Raw genomic sequence first — 22,036 nt, 5'->3', positions numbered from 1 at the left:
AATCATTATTTGAAATCTACCATTGCGAATCAGGATAAGGAGACAATTTTAAACACTGAACTTTAAAGGGATAGGTTGACGAAAAAGAAAAATTCTTTCATCAATTCACTCACCTTCTAGTTATTTCAAATCTGTATAAATGTCTTTGTTCTGATGAACACAGAGAAAGGTATTTGGAAGAACGCACAAAAACACTTCTTGGACCCCATTGACTACCATAGTAGGAAAAATTGCTTTTTACGTTTCATTGTTTGTTGAAAACAAAAGAGGATATTTTGAAAAATGTAGTTCTGCAAATAGTTCTGGGGCACTTTTGACTACATTGTCATTTTTTCTACGATGGTAGTCAGTGGTGTAGATTGTGACCATCTAGCAATTGTGTGACAACACAACCACCCAAAACACCTTGGTAACTTACCTCACAGCAATACCTTGGAAAGCCTTCACATTATCCTCAAAAGATGTCAAACATACTTGCAGTCAGAAAGAGAAAGTTTTGCTCTCGCCAGCGAACACACTTGAGGTCGTGTTCTTGGTTGCCTAGAGACGGCTGATATGTAACGTTTGTTTGAACTAATTCTCCTGCCGAAGCGGATGCAGATTTAGCACGAATCAATGGCAATGATTTTTAAAAAGGAAGCACGCTGCCTTTAAGACACAGCTGAAGAACTCTCATCGCACAACACAACCCAGAGGAACCAAATCACAAAGAACACATAATATAACATCTTTTTCTTAGAGAGTGCGATGAGATTCCATTTTCCTTAAACCATTTACTCCTGTCTTTTCTCTGGATTTTTCATTTTGACCAAACTACTTCCGCTATTACAGTTTTGTACTCACTGGATATGCTTTGAAAAAATATTTTTACAGCTTTTTCTGTATATTACTATATGTATACAGATGCAGTATGAAAAAGCATCATCTGAGCAATAAAATATTCTTCTGGGAGGCCAAGAGCAGATGGAAACACACACAAACACACACGCATCTTTTAAGGTGTGGAACATCAGATTAAGAGTCTTAGCGGCGCTAAATAAGCTTTATGCTATGCTGATCGAATGACAATGAAGTCAATTGAGTGTGTTAGAGAAACATCTATTGTCTTCTGTTAGATGAACTGTAAAACAAGACAGCCAAGCAAAAAACGCCACCAGTACGGTGGGCCACTGAAGGCGTGTGTGTGTGCGTGACGCTGAAATTGCATTTTTCTCATTACACTTACACTGATAACAGGCTTGCTGCCGTTTCTATGGCAACTATAGATCCCTCAAGCTGTGCCGTGCCGAAGGATCTAGAGAACAGCGGATGGAGAACACACACATACACGGGTGGAAAGATTGAAATGTCGACTTCTAGCCGTGTTTGTATCACTGATCATGTTCACATACACATGAAAATATAGATTAACGCGGTAACGTTCTTTATTATTTATACTAGTAAACATAACCAACTGTCATATTATCAAATATTGAGGTTTTGGGTAACACTTTAGTATAAGAACCAATTCTCACTATTAACAAGTTGCTTATTAGCATGCCTATTATTAGCTTATTGGCTGTTTATAAGCACTTATAAAGCAAATATTCTGCATGACCATATTCTACATCCGTAATCCTACCCAATACTTAAACCTAACAAGTACTTTACTAACTATCAATAAGCAACAAATTAAGAGTAAACTAAGCAAAAGCCGTAGTTAATAGTTTACTAAAGCCGAGAACAGGACCTTAAAATAGAGTGTGACCAGTGTTTTTATACTCAAAAGTATGCACGTTGACACCACCGAATAAGTACACAGCTTCAGTAAGTTATGCAAAAAATTGATAAAGTGCTTTTCTTTAACTTTCCTTTAAAAGAATTCTAAAGGAACAAGCTTGATAAGGCAAGTCAATGAAGTCCATGCCTTTTTCCTTCGCTCCTTAATTTCCCTAAATATATGTCGACTGGGTGTCCACATTTGTTTTACTTGTTATCACTTTGCCGTCCTGCGAATCGGCCCCGCGGGAATGGGTAAGCTTTAACTGAACTAAACCGAATTAAAGCAAGTTTGGCTAAATCGAATCAAATCAAAGATGAAATCAAATCAAACGGAACCGAATTTGATTAAATGGAATTAAAGTGAGCCGCATTGATTTGGAATAAATTTATCCAAACTAGGAGAAAATGAATTCTCGCCAAATTGTGACAAAATAGCTGTGCGACACACACAGACAGCCTAAAAAATAAAGGTGCTTCACGATGCCGTAGAATCTCTTTCTTCCCTTTTTTATAATCTAATGAACCTTTTTACAATTAAGACAAAAAAGGTTCATTAGATTATAAAAAAGGGAAGAAAGAGATGGTTCTTTAAAGGGATGATATGACATGGCTAAAACGAATATTATCGTTTGTTTTAGATGTAATGCAATATGTATTTGTGATTTAAGGTTCAAAACACTGTTTTTTCCACATGCTGTGCATGTTTGTATCTTTTTTTTACAAAGCTCATGGCTCTGATAAGCTAGGTGTGCTATGATTGGCTAGTTAACCAGTGCGTAGTGATTGGTCGAATACTGCAAACGTGTGACAAAAATGTAATGCCTCTAATCATATTTGGAAAATCAGGTTCAAAGCAATTGTACTGACAGGTACACCCACCTTACTTAATTATACATTTGGGTGGTCTTAGTCAAATCATACCAGGAACTGATGTAGATTTGTGGGGGTGTGGTTACACGAGGCGTTTCAGGCAGGTCTGGATGAGCATTCGCTTTAGATAGAATGCATCTTTTGTTCCCACACTTTAATTTTTGTCAATTTAACGTGTCTAATACATGTATGGGCAACTTATAACACACCAAAGACACAGAAAAACACGTATTCACGCCATATGACCCCTTTAAAAAAGATTCTTCAAAAGGTTCTTCAATGCCATAGAAGAACCTGTTGGTTCCATGAAGAACCTTTAACATCTGAAGAACTTTTCTGTCATGGTTCCACTATCATGTCATGTTTTATTCCTGTCTCGAGTGGAGCCATGGCATTGCCTGATGGTTTTATGTGGGAAAGACATGGTTCTTTCTCGTGTCTCGTCTCTGGCCACACCCCTCTCACTCCTCGTCAGCTTTCCCTGAGTGCTCAATCCCCAGCACCTGTTTCTTGTTAATTATCCTGTGTTTGTTCCCTATAAAGAGTCCTCATGTTTCATTGTCCTGTGCTCGTTCATTATAGCTGTTATGCTTTGTGTACCTGTACCAGTACCTGTACCAGTACCTGTACCTGTACCTGTACCTGTACCTGTACCTGTACCTGTACCTGTACCTGTACCTGTACCTGTACCTGTACCTGTACCTGTACCTGTACCTGTACCTGTTGGTCCTTGTATGCTGTGCCTCGTCTTAGCTCTTGTTAATGTTATCCTGTACGTTTGATCGTGTCCCTTGTTCGTGTCAAGTAAGTCTAGTTTAGTTTAGTGTTTGTTTCAAGTGTTTGTTTCTTAGTTAGTCAGTGTCCTTGTTGAAATTATTATTTATCCTGTCTTGTTTTCCAACTCGTGGGTTTTGTTTTGTCAGTTTATAGTGTTCTTTGTTTAATAAATACCCGTGTTACCCCTACCGTCTCGTCCTGTCTGTACCTGCAATTGGTTTCTCCAGCCATGTCTTCTAAGAAGAACCATGACACTTTTCTGTTTAACAAAAGGTTCTTTGAGACGAAAAAAGGTTTTTCGGATAAAAAAAATAAGAAAGAGATGGTTCTTTAAAGAACCCTTGGCTGAATGGTCCTTTGTGGAACCCAAAATGGTTCTTTAATGGCATCGCTGGGAAGAACCTTTAAATCACCTTTATTTTGAGGAGTGTAATCAGAATATAGACCGACAGACAGAGAAAGATGGAACATTTAGGCCAAATGTCAAAAAGGAATTAAATGTGTTGTCGTAATAATTCAGCATTTTTCTACAACCTTTGATTCCATTTGATTTCAATCTTTTTCTTAAGATGAAAAAATCACAGGCAATCTGCCCAAACCGTCCAATAACATCTCATACAAATGCTGTTTCACCGTCTCTCTTCTCCTCCTCTGAGCCCCTGTGGCCTGCCGCCCGCCTTCCACGGTCACTTTATGGAGCTATGGGAACTCTGCCGACCCGTTCGTGGCTTTCTCCTCAACACACACACATGAACGCGATGCACACGCTTGGGGCTTTCAACGTGACCCAACTCGCTCTGTTTGCGTATTCAATTTTTCTCTATTTTCTCTCTGTCTTTCCTCTAAACTCAACGCGCCCGACATACCTCTCGATATTACTCTATTCATCTTCCAGCTCTCTCGATTTATATTCTTGTTTCTCTGTCTCTGTCTTCTCTTGAGTTCCAGACATCTCTCTGATAAATACTCTAGTTATGAATTATATTGTAGTTCTAACGGGCGAACCAACCAGAGCGCAGTAATTCCTCATAGTATATTACAATCTGACAATCCGATAGAGCCCTTAAATAAAGGAAAGTAAGGCAACGGCGCCCATACGCCATAAATTTCCCTGCAATGTTTCAGTTGAGTCATCCGACTTCATGGGAAATCGTTGAATTGTACAACGGGGTTGATTCACTCACACCCCTGATAACAATACAACACGCATTGATCAATATTAGCAACGTCCACGCCATGGAATTCACCCTCAATTCATCTGTTTTACATTGGTTCTTCCAACCCGATTGGTCCCGGGTGTATTCGTTGAATCTAGAAAACATGAAGTGTTGAGTTCCCAGTCATCAGCACCGTTGCCAATACATGTATAGAAATGCTCTGTCAAATACAGAACGCTACAAAATAGTGCTGTTTAACGATTTATTGCAACTTATCGCATCCAAAATAAAAGTATGTGTTTACAAAATATATGTCTGCGCACTGTATATATTTAAGAACAAATATTATATATTAAAATGAATAAATGTTTATATTTAATTTAAAATAGATATAAATATTATCATATACTGTAGTACATGCAAATATTTCCTAAATAAATGCATATATATGTACCTGTTTATGAATAAATAAATAAATAAATAAATATTGTATATTATGTAAACACAAACTTTGTATTCTCTGTTGCAATCTCTGCTCAAGATCTACTGTACAGGTTATTGTTTTTTTCCACTATCCCTCCAAGGACACCTGTCATTCTCTTTCCATTTCGTAAAAATAAACATATATTTTTATCTACATTATATTCTAAAACATATACATATAATTAATATATTCTATTTTAGCAAATAAAATATCTATCAAATACACAGATAAATTTATTTTTTAAAGAAGCCACTATGAAAATGACGGAATAATCAAAACAATTGACCAGACATAGGAAAATTTCTTTCTTTTGCACTGAATCAGCCCTTTCAAAAAGCTGCAAAGTAGACCAGACTTTATGACAAAACCAGTTCAAAAGCAGTTCAAGTGTCACATGACTTACTGTTCTAAGGTCTGCCTCCTAAAATACTCTCTCCTGCTCTCTCTTACGATGACCCCACTCCAATCACATACACAGAAAAGCAACTTAAACACACATTGGTTTAAAAGCAGCCCCTTGCCCCTTTCCCCTTTAAGGTGCCCAGTTTTAGATTCTGAGTTCATAAAAAGCATAAACAGCTCTAGGTCTGAAAACCATGACTTTATCATCATTTATTGTGCTACACGCTCCATTAGGAGCAGTTGGATGCTTTGACGTCAGAGTATGAATGAGTTTCACCAAACCTCTTAAGCACATTTACGTAGACTTTTCCCAGGAAAAAGAGTTGTATTTAGCACTAAGAACATCAGGCTCATTTTGGAGCATGAAGATGCTTTTGCATTATTTTCATAGCAGATAAAGAAACAGTTCACCCAAAAATGAAAATAATTTCATCATATGTTCACCCTCTTTCATTTCAAACCTGTATGACTTTCTTTCTTCTGCAGAGCACAAGGGAAGACATTTTGAAGAACATTGAACACCATTGACTTTTCTTCAATATTATCTTCTTTTGTGTTCAACACAATGAATGACGACAGAAATCGTATTTTTGGGTGAACTATCCCTCCAAATACATACCTCATTTTCTTTTGGTATAAATGACATTTGTATATTTGTGTCATTGTGTAAAGAAATATGAAATGAAGAGCTCTTTTCCAAAACGCAATAAATGGCAAATTTAAAAAAATGAGTTTGTAATGCCATTTTGCTGTATACTAAACCTATTCACTGTTACATCAATGTTTTATGCCAAATCGCTATATTTCCTTGTTTAAAATGTACTGCAAGATGCAGTTTCTTTTTTGAAAGTAAGTGCCGAACCTGTTTTTAGCCTTAATGCGATATGTCGTCTCGACCAATCAAAATTCACTCGTTAGTGGTATTTGTATGCTTGTTATTTTTAAATTCTTTGTTGTATGTGGTGGAAAATATTGAAACATGAAATTGAAAATATGTATTTTATTTTAGTATTTAGTTTGTTACTATTAATTTAATTTGGCTTTTATTTATTTCATGCATTTGCATTTATTTGATTTACATTCATTTATAGTATGAGTCCCTAATGTCATATGTTTCATATTCTCTTGTTTGTTTGTTTTTAAAAAGAAATAAACCAACATTTTTTTTTAAAAAAAGGATGGATTTTTAGCGTTTTGAAAAAGAAAAATGAATTTATAATTGACAATATTGTTGTTTCATTTAACAATCATTGTTTAACATGTTCAGACTCAGCCAACAGACCATTTTAACAGGATAAATTGAATATTAACAAAATGTATGGTTCTAGGTAAAAAAAAACATTTTCATGTAAACTATTAAAATGGATTTATAACATTTTGGAAAAGAGCTCTTCAAATACTAGCATTTTTCAATTTAATATTGATTTCGGTGTTTTAAACTAATCTTTTTTTATTTTCAAAAATATGTAAATATGACTAATAAATGTTATTTTTAACGAAAATGAAATTTAAAATTGTAAAAAATTACATTTCTTAAACAATTAACACGACAAAAAAATTGAAACACATGTCCCGAAATTGGGAATTTGCATAACATGAAGATTCTTAATAGCTTAATTTGATTAAAGCAAATCTATATATATCACTTTTTAATTTCATCTCTATCTTTATTCTTGGACATGGTGAGATCCACACATCGGCCTGCACTTTTATTGCTGTTTTTCTGCATCCATGTGTGCAAGTCAACAAGGTTAATTTTCGTAACCTTTACATTAATCTGCCGGAGCTCTTTACCATCGCCTGACTTCCGGCAGCTGGCCCCCGGCAGTTATACACCCTGTGGGAGCAAATGAATGTGCATCCACACATCTGCTCATGACAGCTTACCGTGTGTACACGTGTTTGCACGAGAGCCAAACAAACCCAACAGCACACCTATGATTAACACACACAAATACAAATACACTGCATTTCCCTATGGACTTACGGCTCAATACGCACATATTTACACACATACAGAGGGAAAAAAATCGCAAGCACTGAAATTAAATGGAGATCCCACAGATAAAGAGTGTAAAAAAAAATGGAAGGCTCTTAGTGCGTGTCATTTGGGCTCAGAATTACAGACATTACATTTTTAAATCGTTATTCTTCACACTCTTTTAAGAACATATTTAACCTAAAAAATCGTTAAACAAACCGAGAACTCGCTCTCCTTCCCTTTAAACAAAGAGTGAAGGAAATCTGTCTAAAGCTACAGGTGTAAATTCTCATTGGCCTCATGAGTCGATTACAATTATTATGTCAACAATTTGATTCGATATCCCGATGCAACACGATGCATTGCATCATTTATTTTAAGTATTGCTATAACATTTTCATTAGTGGTTGACCGATGGGGGTTTTTTAATGGCCGATGCCGATATTAAGAAAGCACTGTGACCGATAAGACGCAAAAATAACACAAATGCAATTAAATAAATAAAAGAAAATTGGTAAAACAGACTTGAACGCATGAAAAGGTCCAAATATGGCATTACATTAATTGTGGGCAGCTAAACATGACTTAATATGAAAAAAACAATCAAAAAAATTGATGCTTGATATATAGAATTACTCATTTTACTGTTATATTACATTACTAAGTGGCAAATGCCTGCTTTACAACTTTATTCTTATGAATAAATACTTATGTGCTGTATGGTGGCCAAACAGGAAAAATGATCGTGCATTTGCTAACATATATCGGCCAATGCCGATAATAATAAAAAAAAAAATATCGGCCAATATATTGGTCACGGCAATATATCGGTCTATCGTTATTTTTCATATAAGATAAGACATAATAACAACACTTTCTACAATAAAACAGTAACCACAGGCATTTGATGTTTAATTGCATGGTTGAATAATCAATCGCGATGCATCATGAAATCAATTATTTTTGACAGCGCTATCAAGCGGGTCATCTCCGCCGCTGTCAATTCCACAATCCACCTCGAGAGCACAGAGCTCAGAACGCTGCCGCCAATAAAACCAATACACCTCAACAGCGTGACGCTCGTTTTCTTTGAAAACACGCCAGTAAAAACTACTGCTCCATGAACATTGATTCACAAACAAAGCATGTTGCAGACAGAAAATCGCACTGTGAAGACACAAGGACTTTCACGACTTTCCTTTTGTAAAAAGTGTCTACTCGGTTCTTCGTGTAGAACATATACAAACACAAACTAGACCCGAAAATGGCACAACTCTTACGAAAATGTACCGTGGTTAACCTGTAGTAACCATAATTTAGTGGTTTTATTTGTAGTAAATCCATATCCACAAATTAACTATGGTCTTACCAAAATCACAATGTTTTAACCATAACATGTGCTGTAAACTGTGGTATTAAAACAGTTACCAATCTGACTAAAAAAAGCATGGTTACAAGAAATTTACTATAGTAAACAATGATCAATATCCAAAAAGGAATCTCTCTGTAATACAAACAAACATTGCAAGGAGGAACTTTACGCATTCTCTTCTTATTAATTTGTGAATCTTTCATTCAAAGTTAGGTATAGAGATGCTGTTTTGATTTCATAAACAATGTAGGCCTATATGCAGTATAATCGTACACACAATTTGTAATGTATATTTGTCTCTTTACTGTTCTGCAATTATACATTAACAACGGGAAAACATGATAAAAAATAATTTGATCCAGTTCATTAGGGAGAACTTGAAGCATACAGTAAACATTAAACATAAGTGACATTTTTTTATGTCACATACTACTGAAGTATGTGCTTGACCTCTCCAATGGCAACAGGGTGATACACAAGTTTTATGTCCTGTCAAATGGGCAAAGCATGTTTCCGCTTCTTTTCTCTATCAAATACTTTAAAACTCATTTTTGGCAAATTTTTCAATGAAATGAAATTGGATGGTGACCAGGGGCTGTAAAGCAATAACTGCTATAATACTTTATATATAATACACAATTGTGTGCTATAGAAGTGGTTAACATGAGCAGAAAATTATTTCTCTTTTCTCAAATATTATGATTATTGATTTCACAGCTATCCTTCTGAAACCTTGCATCTCCATATTCCACAAATCAGTATTATAAGTCTCCCTTTACATTTGTCACTGGGTTTTGCAAATATCTAACCCATAGAAAGTATTAAAAGTTGTTGTCGACATTTTCCTATTTCTCAAAAAAACAGCGAATTTGGACATTCAAGGTTTCCGAAGGACAGTGACGATATGCAACAAGCATTCGGTGTTCCTAAATTCATAATAATAAGTCAAATGTTTTCCACATGATACAATAAATAATGACACGAATGTTTATAAAAACAGTCCTTAAAGGGACAGTTCACCCAAAACCAAAATTCTGGCCTCATTTATTCACCTTTGAGTTGCTCCAAATCAATTTCTTTGTTCTGATGAACAGAGAGAAATATTCTTGGAAGAACGCTTGTAACCAAACAGTTCTTGGACCCCATTGACTCCCGTAGTAGGAAATATTACTTTACATATTTTTTTCTGTTATACACAAATAAAGATATTTTAAAGATTGTAGGAAAGCAAACAGAACTTCTGACTACCCTTGTCATTTTTCCTACTATGGTAGTCAATGGTGGCCAAGAAGTGTTTTGTTACAAGCATTCGTCCAAATATCTTTTTATACATTTATACAGATTTCAAACAACTATAGAGTGAGTAATTCATGACAGAATTTCATTTCTGGGTGAACTATCCTTTTAAAGTATCGCCTGTGATAAAGGATTGAATATGGGCAAACTATTCATTTCAGCTTTCCTATAAATATACATGTTACAAACATATTGAACTGATATTTCTTGTATGTGTGGGACTGGATTCATGGGTTGACTTTTTTACAATACATGCAGATTTGAAAAAACCTGAGAGAGAGAGACATACCCCTGGTAGAGTCTTCTGTTCATGCAGTGCATTCTGGGCTTTGATGGCTGATTCACGAGCACAGTAGGTGAGAAACGCACAGCCTGTAAAAATGAGACGAGAATCAGATACAGAGCTGCACACGCCTACACACACACAAACACACACACACATCCACACTTATAACAAAGCTTCATGTTACGCTTTCATACTGCCATTTATCACAAACAATGTCTGCAGAACAAAGCATAAAGTCGTAAAAAAAAAAAATTGAACTCTACACAAGCCAGTCAAGCTTATTTCTACAGCGTTTTCACAGTTTTCATCGTTGCAAGGCAGCTGTACAAAACACACACTGTGAAACAAACAGATGATAAATTTAGATGAAGTGTGTAATATGTGATGCGGTTGCTAAGGTCTTGTGCTAGTTGCCTGGGTGGTTGCTAAGGTGATCTGAGTAGCTATGTTGTTGCTATGGCATTCGAAATGGTTGCATGATGTTTGCATCATGGCACAATTCAAGAGCCTCTCTGTGACAGTCTGAGTTCTGGATACGGCCCGGGACCCTTTCATGTAAGTCTACGGGATATATTTTAGCCCATTTTATCAGCCACTATGTGAAAATCCTAAATCTAAGGTCTTAGAAAAGTCCTCTCTTCCACAAGCCGCACATTCATGTTCAGAGCCATGAAAGTGCAGGATGAATCACGCACAAACGTTTAATACCTAGTGTCAGGGTTTAGTTCAAATCTCTGGGGCGAATCATCCTACTCAATGATGAAGACATGAATTCAGAGAGAAACAAGAATACTAATGATTCAATTTAAACTATTTGAACATTTTATCCAGACATGTCATGTGTGTCAACGTGAGATACCCCCGCTGCAGTTCTTCAACGGGCCGAGGGGCTCTCTGACCCGGTGTGACAACATCACATAGAGGTCAGAGCCCAGAAGCTCTTGCCTGGAGAAAAGGTTCAGGGTCTCACTATTGATCAGGCAAATCAATGAAGACACAGTGGGTCTCCTGAGCGCTTTATGCCAAACACCTCAACCAGAAATCTCTTCCCTTCCAACCTGGGTTACGACCCAAGAGAAACCTTTCACTCTTGGTTGTGCTGCCCTGACCTTGTAACCTTAGTTCATCACGTCTAATCCCAAAAGAGTAGCAATGATTTCCGATCGCCGTGGTCACACATCCATCAATTCTGTCATTGTGAACACTTTCATCTATATAGTGTACTCCTAAATTGACAAATATATGCAATGTACGTTCTTTCTCTAATATTTTAATGGGCAGAAAATATGCAGGGTGCATACATGCGTGGAATGAGACCATTCCAAAATTTGATTTCAAATTAGAATTTCTAGATGTTTCGTGGCCACTCTGGTGTTTGTTGCATTTCATTAAAATCAAACCTCAGGAGTGACAAAGTCATCCAACATCAATGTGAAAGACTGACAGCATGACAAGAAACATGAAAACTGTGATAAAATCCAGGTTATCGCATAAAATCACATTTTTTTTACTTTGTAGAAATGCAATAGGTACAATATTTTTATTTAAAATTTGGTAAAGCAAAATATTGTTAGTAGCTCACAAAAATGTCAATTTCACCTAAACAAATAACAATGAATAGTATATTAGAAAAACGGTCTCTGATATGGTCTCTTCATTTTTCCAATCACAGAAAATGAAGATACCACTCTAGTTTTGGTTTGCCTGTCTGTATGTATTGTGGTAATTGTCCAGAGTCTGTTGAATTTCGACAAACCGAATGACAAACAGTAATGAAAAAACCTGAAAATTGTGGGAAAAACGTCTTGGTTACGTATGTAACCTCAGTTCCCTGATGGAGGGAACGAGACGTTGTGTCGAGAACGACAGATGGGGTTCGCCCTTGAGAACCAATCAACTCTGACTACTATAGAAAAGGCCAATGAAATTTGGCGAATGAAATTTGCATGCCGGGCTCCGCCCCCGGATATCCGGTATAAAAGGAAGCCGGCGTGCAGCATTCATTTACCTCTTGTTCTGAAGAGCCTGAGATCCTCTCACGACTGCAGCAGAATACGATACGTGTTTGTGGCATAAGGGACACAACGTCTTGTTCCCTCCATCAGGAAACTGAGGTTACATACGTAACCAAGACGTTCCCTTTCTGTCGGTCTCTCGACGTTGTGTCGAGAACGACAGATGGGGTTATCTATGGGAAACGCCACAAACGCTGTATCGCGTCACAATCTCAGCGAAGCGACGGTAACAAGCCTGGGCGTCTCAGCTCGACGCTTTCGTGAAACTTGTAACCTTCCAGTGTGGTGGTCGGGGGGTTCCAGAGCTTTCTGGGAGAAAGATGGGTACAGCCCTGACCGGTAACCTTTCACGGACGGGGCCTTAGCTCTCTACAGGCGAGAGGCCGTCCGGCTCGGGTTTACACCGGGAAAAGCGCAACTCTTAATCAGAGAAGCGCTGCAGAGGCCACCTCCTACCCGTGGGGAGGAATATGGTGGAGATATGATATGGTCTCGTCCTTGGAGGAGAACGCATGGAAGGGGCGGACTGGGTAGTACCGCGAGGTGGAGGTCCACCTGGGGAAGCTCATGGGTTACCATGTGTCGGAACCATTGTCATGAGGGTATAACAGACGGAACAGCCCACGGTGGGGGTGTTACTGCGTCCGATAGCACAGGTCCGGTTAGAACTATCTGTGATAGGTCATAAGGTTTCCCGGCCTAAGGGGGAAGGCTGCTCTGCCCAGCCAACCCCCAGGAGGTGCTTGCTTAGTGATGGATGGAATGCCTGTTCTTAACCAGTGTCTGGGTAAGAAGGAAGGTTGGTGAGGTACCAATTTTCTTAGCCATGTGTTTGGGTAAGAAGAAAAGGGTAGATAGCACACTGACCCAACCTCTTGGAGGGTGGGAAGGTGCTTTCGCAGGCATACGCCCCCCCGGATGCCAGTCCTACATGTCGCCACGCAGGACGTGGGCTGACACCGGGTTTACGCGAAGGTTGTTAACCCTTGCGAAGGTGTTTGGGCGTAGCCCAACCCGTAGCTGTACAGATGTCTGCTAGAGAGGTGCTTCTGCCAGTGCCCAGGAGGTGGCTAAACTCTGGTGGAGTGAGCCCACACTGCCAATGGGCATGGGAGATTCTGAGATCAAAATGCCGTCGTAACGGCATTCACGACCCAGTGCGCCAGACTCTGCTTGGAGACAGCCTTCCCCTTCTGCTGTCCTCCAACACAAACTAGGAGCTGGTCAGAGCTACTGAAGCTCTGCGTGCGGTCCAGGACACAACACGGATGGGGTTGGGTCTTCCTCCCCAGTGGGGAGCGCCTGCAAGTCCACCACTTGGTCCTCGAAGGGAGAAGTGGGAACTTTGGGCACGTATCCGGGCCTGGGTCTCAAGATAACGTGAGAATACCAGGGCCGAATTTAAGGCAATCCGGTGACACAGAGAATGCTTGGAGGTCCCCTACCCTCTTGACGGAAGCGAGCACCAACAGGAGGGCTGTCTTACTCAGGTGAGGAAGATCGGAACCTCTGAGGGGCTCTCAAGAGGGTATGGAGCGGATATGAGGCGGATTCCGCCCTCTCGCGCCCGTTAGGAACCTGGTGATCAGGTCGAGTTGCCCTAGAAACTTTCCATCAACTGAGTCGTGATGAGTGGCGATAGCGACTACATACACTTCAGTTTGGAGGGGAGATGTTAGTCTCCAGTCTCGTGAGAAGGGGAACACAATCCTGATCAAGCACCTCAGTGGGTCTTTTCTCGTTGAGAGAGAGAGACACCAGGACGAGAAGAGGCGCCGTCTAGAGGCGTGTGACCGCCTAGTAGATGGGGCCCTAGCCTGGGTGATGGTCTCAGCCATAGAGGGGGAGTAGCCATCTCAGGATTTTCTCGTCCTGTCTAGAGACCAGACATGGGTGTTCCAGAGGTCTGATCTGGGATGCCAGAACGTGTCCTTGCCCTGAGAGAGCAGGTCCTCTGTCAGGGGAATGGTTCAGGGGGAGTCGCTGTTCAGAGCATCAACTCTGAAGCCAAGTGCGATTAGACAAGTGTGGTGTAACCAATACACTTGGTGCTCCTCTTCCCTGACCTTGCACAGTGTTTGTGCAAGGAGGCTCCTGGGGGGGGAAGGTGTGCTTCCGCCCGTCCCGTGGTCAGCTGTGCGCCAGGGCATCCGTGCCGAGGGGGGCCTCGGTCAGGGAGTACCAAAGCAGACAATGGGTGGTGTCATGGGAGGCAAAGAGGTCTATCTGTGCCTGTCCGAACAACACCCAAAATGAGCTGGACCGGGGGTGGAGTCGCCACTCTCCGCAAGAGGTATACTGACGAGAGAGCGTGACGGCTGTCTGGTTCAGTCTGCCTGGGATGTGTGTGGCCCGCAGGGAGCGGATCACCTGCTAACTCCACAGGAGGAGGCGTCGGGCAAGTTGTGTTAGTTACTGTGAGCGTACACCACTCTAGGCAATTGCACAGCGCAGACGGGGGCCCGTCCAGCGCCCCGCGTCTGCGTGCCCGTTGCACACTGCACCCCACCCCTGCAGCGAGGCGTCCGTCGTCACCACGACGTGCCTCGTAACCTGCCCGAGGGGAATCCCCGCCCGGAGGAAGGTCATGGAAGACCAAGGGGTTAGGGTGCGTCGGCAGCAGGGCGTCATCACCATGCGCCTGCTGCCGGTGTGCCACGCTGTCCTCGGAACTTGACTCTGTGGCCAGTGTTGAAGCGGTCTCATGTGCATCAGCCCGAGGGGTCTTACCCCCGCGGAGGATGCCATGTGTCCCAGGAACCTCCAGTTCCAACACTGACTGGGCACGTGCTGCGGACAGCTGTGCCGTCATGGTGACAGAGTTTGGTTCCATACCGAGAAAGAGGATGCTCTGCACTGGGGAGAGTTTGCTCTTTTCTCGGTTGACCTGAAATCCCAATCGATCTAGATGCCGGAGCACCAGGTCCCTCTGTGTACAGAACAGATCTCACGAGTGTTTGCCAGTCGTCGAGATAGTTCAGGGACAGACCGAAAGGGAGGACTCTGTACTGATATGCCCACCCCTCGAACTCGAACCATGGGAACGGGGCAGTGTCGAGGGGATCGAGACATTAGAGTAAGCGTCCTTCAGGTCGATTGCCACAAACCAATCCTGACACCTGATAGATGTCAGGATGCGCCTCTGCGTGAGCATCTGAACGGCAACTCGCGAAGGTGCTTGTTCAGGGTACGCAGACCTATGGCAACCCGCCGTCTTTCTAGGGAATGATGAAGTGCAGGTTGTGACCCACTGAACGTCTTGATTTTGGACGAACTCGATGCCTGTTTTGCCAGAAGTCTCTGGGAAACTGGATCGAGTAACCAAGACGGACCACCCGCATTAGCCAGCGAGACAGTGTGGGCAGCTCTTCAGCTCCCAGGGACTGTACAGGGTGACCAAGGGGGCAGTCTGCTTCATCATTTCCACGGGGGGTGGTTCGTCGGCTGGCGGAGCTAACCATCTGTCGCGGGGGGTCCCCGGAGGGAAGGATGGCTCCGCCTTTTTACCTGCCTGGCGGGACAATGGCACGCACTGTCGGTTTGAGAGTGGTGACAACTGTCGTATGTGTACGACCTCACGCCTCGCCAGGGCGTGAGGTCGGTTCGCCGAGCACAGTCCAGTGGAGTGTGGGATCGGCTGCAAGTACACCCGGGGAGACCGAAAAACTCTGTGAGTAAGTGGGCGCCAGGCCCTGAAAAGGGCCCGGCTTTGGTGACGAGGCAGGAGTCGTCACGTGCCGACCGATCAGAGCCGTGATTGTGATGGTTCGGGCCCGATGTTGTTCTCCCTGGAGTCTTCCCGTCAGTGTCCCTTCTCGTGAGAAGTTTGCTGACGGGGTGGAGGTTTCCCCCCTCGACCTCTGCTTCCGGGGTGCCGCCTGTGGGGGCACAGGAACCGGAATCGATGTCGAAGGGGTCCTGGGTTGCAGGGAAGCAGACGTCACGCGGGATCTCGGAGGCCTTCAGGCGGCCGAGTCGCGGTGAGAAAAATGTGGTTAATTGCCACTGTCTGCTTCACCGTCAAAAACTGCTGAGCGCAGTCCTCGACGGTCTTTACCAACAACCCACCCTGCGAGATGAGTGTATCAAGAAAGCGGACTTCCTTGGTATCACTCTTCTGCACAAGGTATAGCCGGGGGTGTCTCTCCTGGACCACTACCGTGGACATCGTCCGACCCAGGGCCCGTGCCGCCGCCTTAGTCACCCGTAGAGCGCTGTCAGCGGCGGCACGGAGATCCTGCATTATACCCAGGTCGGTCTTACCCTCGTGGGGCTCTCTCAACGCCTTGGCCTGGCGGACCTGCAGGATGGCCATGGCGAAGAGAGAGGAGGCAGCCTTGTCCGCGGCCTCGCAAGCCCTCGACACCAGTGATGCCGAAGTCTTACGTGCTTTGGACCGTAGGCGTGGCCGATTCCCCCCAGGTGGTAGCCGTCCGCGGCACAGGTGCACCGCGGGCGGACGTTCCACTCGGGGGATCTCGACGCAGCCCTTGGCTGCCCCACCATCGAGGGAAGTAAGGGAGGTGGAGCTGGTTTTCACTGGAGCGGTCCGAGAGTGGAGCGCTCCAAGTTTTACACAGCTCCTCATGCACCTCCGGAACCCCGGGTTAGCATGAATGACATTTCTGCTTCCTCCTAACTCGACCGCTGGGGGTGGAGCTCGGATTCGTCAGAGTCGGATGTCAGTCTCCCTCCGATGCTGCGAGCGACATCTCATCTACGTCACACAACGTTCCCGATGTGTGTGCGTGAGAATCCGGACGGTATGCCACCGCCGTTTGGGGAACGTTCAGAAGAGCGAATCGGGGTGCGATCGGCCCGTGAGCACTTAGCTGGCGGGTTTACGTTCGCAGAGTTCCCCATATCACTAACGCTGCTAACGTGGGTGGTCATCGGGGCCGTAGCCACAGATGTCACCGCCCGGGTAGCAGACGAAATGGTGGCTGGTTCCCGTAGGAAGACAGCCACCCGTGACCGCAACTTCTGAATGACAATCTGCCCGCAGTGCGCGCAGATGTGTCAACGAACGCTGCTTCAGTGTGCTGGACGCCCACACACCTAATGCAGCGATCGTGTCAGTCCCCTGCCGCACCCAAGAGAACAGCGGGACATGTCGTTCTCGATGTGTGTGCGTGAGAATCCGGACGGTATCCCACCGCCGGTTGGGGAACGTTCAGAAAAGCGAATCGGGGTGCGATCGGCCCGTGAGCACTTAGCTGGCGGGTTTACGTTCGCAGAGTTCCCCATATCACTAACGCTGCCAACATGGGTGGTCATCAGGGCCGTAGCCACAGATGTCACAGCCCTGGTAGCAAACGAAATGGTGGCTGGTTCCCGTAGGAAGACAGCCACCCGTGACCGCAACTTCTGAATGACAATCTACCCGCAGTGCGGGCAGATGTGTCAACGAACGCTGCTTCAGTGTGCTGGACGCCCACACACCTAATGCAGCGATCGTATCCATTCCTTTCCGCACCAAAGAGAACAGCCGCGCTGGAGAATGCTCAGTCGGTCCTGAAAAGGACTTTTAGATAAATCTCACACCCTCGGAACTGCCGAGACGCCCAGGGGAAGGTCGCTGCAGGTAGGGACGATCCGCTGCTACACGTCGTAGATCCGGCAGTAGAAGAAGACGAAGAATTCATTGAATTCGTTCAGTTCGTAGTCATGAGCGAAGGCTCTGAAGAACAAAAGGTAAATGAATGCTGCACGCCGGCTTCCTTTTATACCGGATATCCGGGGGCGGAGCCCGGCATGCAAATTTCATTCGCCAAATTTCATTGGCCTTTTCTATAGTAGTCAGAGTTGATTGGTTCTCAAGGGCGAACCCCATCTGTCGTTCTCGACACAACGTCGAGAGACCGACAGAAAGGGAATCTGTATTATCCATACATTCTTTTTTTAACTGATCCTAAAATAAATGAAAACACATTAGTATTTTGTTGTTTAAACAAGAACTTGTCTGTTAACTCTGCATCTTTTTGTTATTTTAACCAGTTTGTCCAATTTCAATTTTTTGCAAATAAATACAAATAAAAACATTACCATCAGAAGGATGTACTTTAAACACATTATAAATAATACAGAGTAATTTTTTATTTTTTTCCATGTCTGTATATGTGTGTACATATGAATAGACTCTTTGTGATTTTATGTTGTTTTCCAGTACAACTATCTAAATATGCTTCAAACAAGATAAATTCACTTCATATGGAAAATGACTGAATATATTGGAGCCGTTTCACAGACAGGGATTATCTTAATTATTATAAATAAATTTTTATGAATAATAAATAAATTATAAATCTCTAATTATTTTTTTGTTAAATTAGCATATTCAAATCGTTTTTAAAAACATACTTCACCAAAAAAAACATTATAGTGTGTATCTTAAGACAAAACAATCGTATGATATATTTTAAGAATTTAATCAAGTTAGTCAATTAAATTAGTATGGGACTATAGTCTTAAACCCTGTCCGGGAAACCGCCTCATTAAATCTTGTTTGCTGAGAAATGTTTTAAAATGAATGAATGAATACATGCTTAAAACAAGAAAAAGTAAACTCCAGTGGGGATAGAAAAATGGCGATTGGTTTTTCTTGTGTTGCAGAAAGAAGTAAATATGTATTGCTTCATAAATGTAGATATTTGTACTGGAAAACAACACAAAATTACTGAGTAAGAAAAAAACTTTATAAGATCATTATCTATATTGTTAAAATAATACCTATATTGATCAAATAATACATATAAATGTAACACACAGTTGAGAAATGAAACACCCTTAAACGTAAAAACTGGTCCAGCACCATTTCATTATCAGCCTCTTTCTTTCAATCTTCATATCAACCATTCGAGAACAAAAAGACACAAATTAATTATATTCTGATTAATAACTATTGGATTTCATTTTATAGGTTCTCAAAGATAAACAAATAAACAAATATTAAAGCAAAAGCAGGTCTAAAGCAGGATCCTGTTCATGTTCTCCTCCATGGTTCTGACAACAATATTTACACAGCTTTTGTATAATTGGTATGAAATGATTGTGGCTATATAGAAGCAGAAGTCTAGCGTAACCTGTAAACCTTAATTAAACCGATGACATTCAGATGAATCCAAACCAACCCTCTGAGCAAAAGCCATGAGTCAAGAGTGCATCAACCAGCTCATGTAGAACTAATCACAAACAAACAAACACAAGCATAAACACTCTGACACACACACATTCTAACATCTCTGATATGGTTTCCTGATGTACAACTGAGTCAATCACTGTAAAAAATATTGTTGTTTCAACTTAAAAAATAAATTACCTTGTTGCCTTAAAGTTTCAACTTAAAAATATATTAGTCAACTCAACGAGTTTAGTCAAGTCAATGAGAAATTCCTTAAGTTAACTAATGTTTTTAAGTTGAACCAACAAAATGATCAATTTTTGTTTACAAATGATCAATAGCCTTTACGATGCAGCTCAACAACCAACTCTTTTTACTAGCTTTAGGCAAAGCAAACATCAAAGTTGTGATTGTGTAGTGGGTACATGGACAGTATGGCACAACTGGGATGCACACAGAATGAAAACACAGCGTTTGGCCTTATACAAGGCGGGATAACACGCAGAGCAATTTAAGATAGGGACGGAAAATTGGATTCAGCGAGTGTTATTCGATGCATGTGCTATCCGTGTTGTATCGGGCATGGATCAATAAAGAACTCTGGGAGCAGAAAATGATGGTTATCTCTTTATCATTTTCCATTAAAATCTTATTTGATAACACATTTCATCACAGTACGGGGGGGCGGGGAGAGAGGGATCGAGAAAGAGAAAGCAAACGATAGGGAGATGGAGCCCTAAAACAACTTTATCTTTTCGGTCTCCCAACCAAACGCTCCCGCACTGGATTACAGACTATAAATTATATTAAAATCTCCCTATTGTAGTAATTTCATTTCCTCCTCTAAAATAAATCTCACCCTGCAAATACAAAGCACCGGCAGCCAGGAGCTTGTGAACACCCTAAAATATAGCCAAAGAGATAATTCTTGAATTAAACGACTCTATTGGCAATTATTCATGTGTGTTTTAAATACACGTGTCTCTGACTTCATTATGTTAACTGATTAAACCAATAAGAGCTTTAGGACAGGAACAAATTAAGATGAGTCTTTCTACGCAATTTGTAAGAACATTTTAACAAAAAATAACGCTTGATGTAAAACTAGATGTTTACATTTTCTGAAGGATTTAAACACTCATGAAGAAATGATAATGCGGTTACACGGTTAAAGCATGCTGGAAGAATCCCGTTGAAGGTTTTTATCTCCATGTGATTGAAAAGCAAATAACAGCCTCTTACGCTTGGCTACCCAAAGTCCCTGGAGTGCCTCCATTTCATTTACATTACGCAGCTATTAAGTTATATAGCTTTACATTTTATACAGCGTATGTGTCCAATAAAGCAATCGTAACATTTCTTTGAGCTGTACGCTGAGGGTACGTAATGTGCACTTTAGATGTGTTGTGTGTGTGTGTACGTTTATGGGTTGCCTGTCAGATCATTTGTCCCTCTGATCGATTTCATTGAAGACAAACCCTAATGAGGACCTGAAAGTCTCAGCATGTGAGGTTTGTTTTAAGGCGATGCGTATTGTAGACTATTTGTTGGAGCCCGACAGAACATGGACTAAAGTTCAATAATGCATTTCGGGCAAAACGTAAATCTTAAAAACTAAAAACTACAAAAATTCTGTTTTGATTTCTTTGGGACTTTAAAGCGGCGGTTTTGAATCCCCTGAACACAACACATTGAACAACTGATCACATCTGAACTGACAAATCAGATTTTGGATTAGCAATTTATGAGACCTATGGCTATTTTTTTACACAACATTGAGTCGCTCTTTTTAAAGAACCCCTGCAAAAAAATCTTCAACTTGTCATAGAGCATTATTGGATTGTCTTTTTGAAGGATACACGAAAACATTAGAATTTGACCAAAACTAGAAATCATAATCATGTCACCATCATTTTGAAACAGCCTCCTGTGATGCCTTAAAATTCTGCCTACGTTCCATAAAGCTTAGCAGGTTGTAGAAGAGCCAACATATTTTTAATGAGGTCAAGCATTCATAAAGGATAAGGCACAAATAAGTCAAATAAAAGAGTTAGGAATCGAGAATATTGACAATGATTCTGTATGTCATAACACAGCTTAGCCTGAAGGTCTACCCACAATGCCCTTCAACAAAACCAATATTCCTCATTACATATTTTACACCTTGACATCACAATACTAAACAGTGATCTAAACGTCAAATCTCAGATCCTTGCAGATATTTGTTTGAGTAATAATCTTCTCCGTACATAACCTGCAGTCGCTATCCTTTATTGACATTTTGATAAATCGTGAGCATGTCTGTAAACATTATTGGTCAAAAGGAAAGCATCAGTGGTTGTGTGTGTATTCAATGGCAGTCCATGACGGCCAGGTGTTGTTAGTTACCAACGTTCTTCAAAATATCTTCTTTTGAGTTCTGCAGAGTGAGTAATTAATGAAAGAATTTCATGTTCGAGTGAACTATCTCTTTAAGGCCCTCTGGTTGAGAAACTCTGAGCTGGACCAACATGAG

General features: G+C 41.5%; 1 protein-coding gene across 4 annotated transcripts in view; it reads right to left on the bottom strand.

Moving 5' to 3' along the window:
• The window catches only part of LOC130418366 (CUGBP Elav-like family member 5), a 140,937-nt gene that overhangs the window by 116,173 nt on the left and 2,728 nt on the right, over positions 1–22,036 (bottom strand). For all 4 annotated transcript variants that reach the window (XM_056744470.1, XM_056744472.1, XM_056744471.1 and 1 more), the window contains exon 2: positions 10,390–10,472. In XM_056744470.1, coding sequence (XP_056600448.1) covers positions 10,390–10,472 — 83 coding nt within the window. The remainder of the gene's footprint in view (positions 1–10,389; positions 10,473–22,036) is intronic.

This window comes from Triplophysa dalaica, chromosome 3 (genome assembly GCF_015846415.1).
Source record: "Triplophysa dalaica isolate WHDGS20190420 chromosome 3, ASM1584641v1, whole genome shotgun sequence".
Lineage (NCBI taxonomy): Eukaryota > Metazoa > Chordata > Actinopteri > Cypriniformes > Nemacheilidae > Triplophysa > Triplophysa dalaica.
Note: the sequence above shows the minus strand (reverse complement) of the source record. Positions and strands in the feature narration are given on the sequence as shown.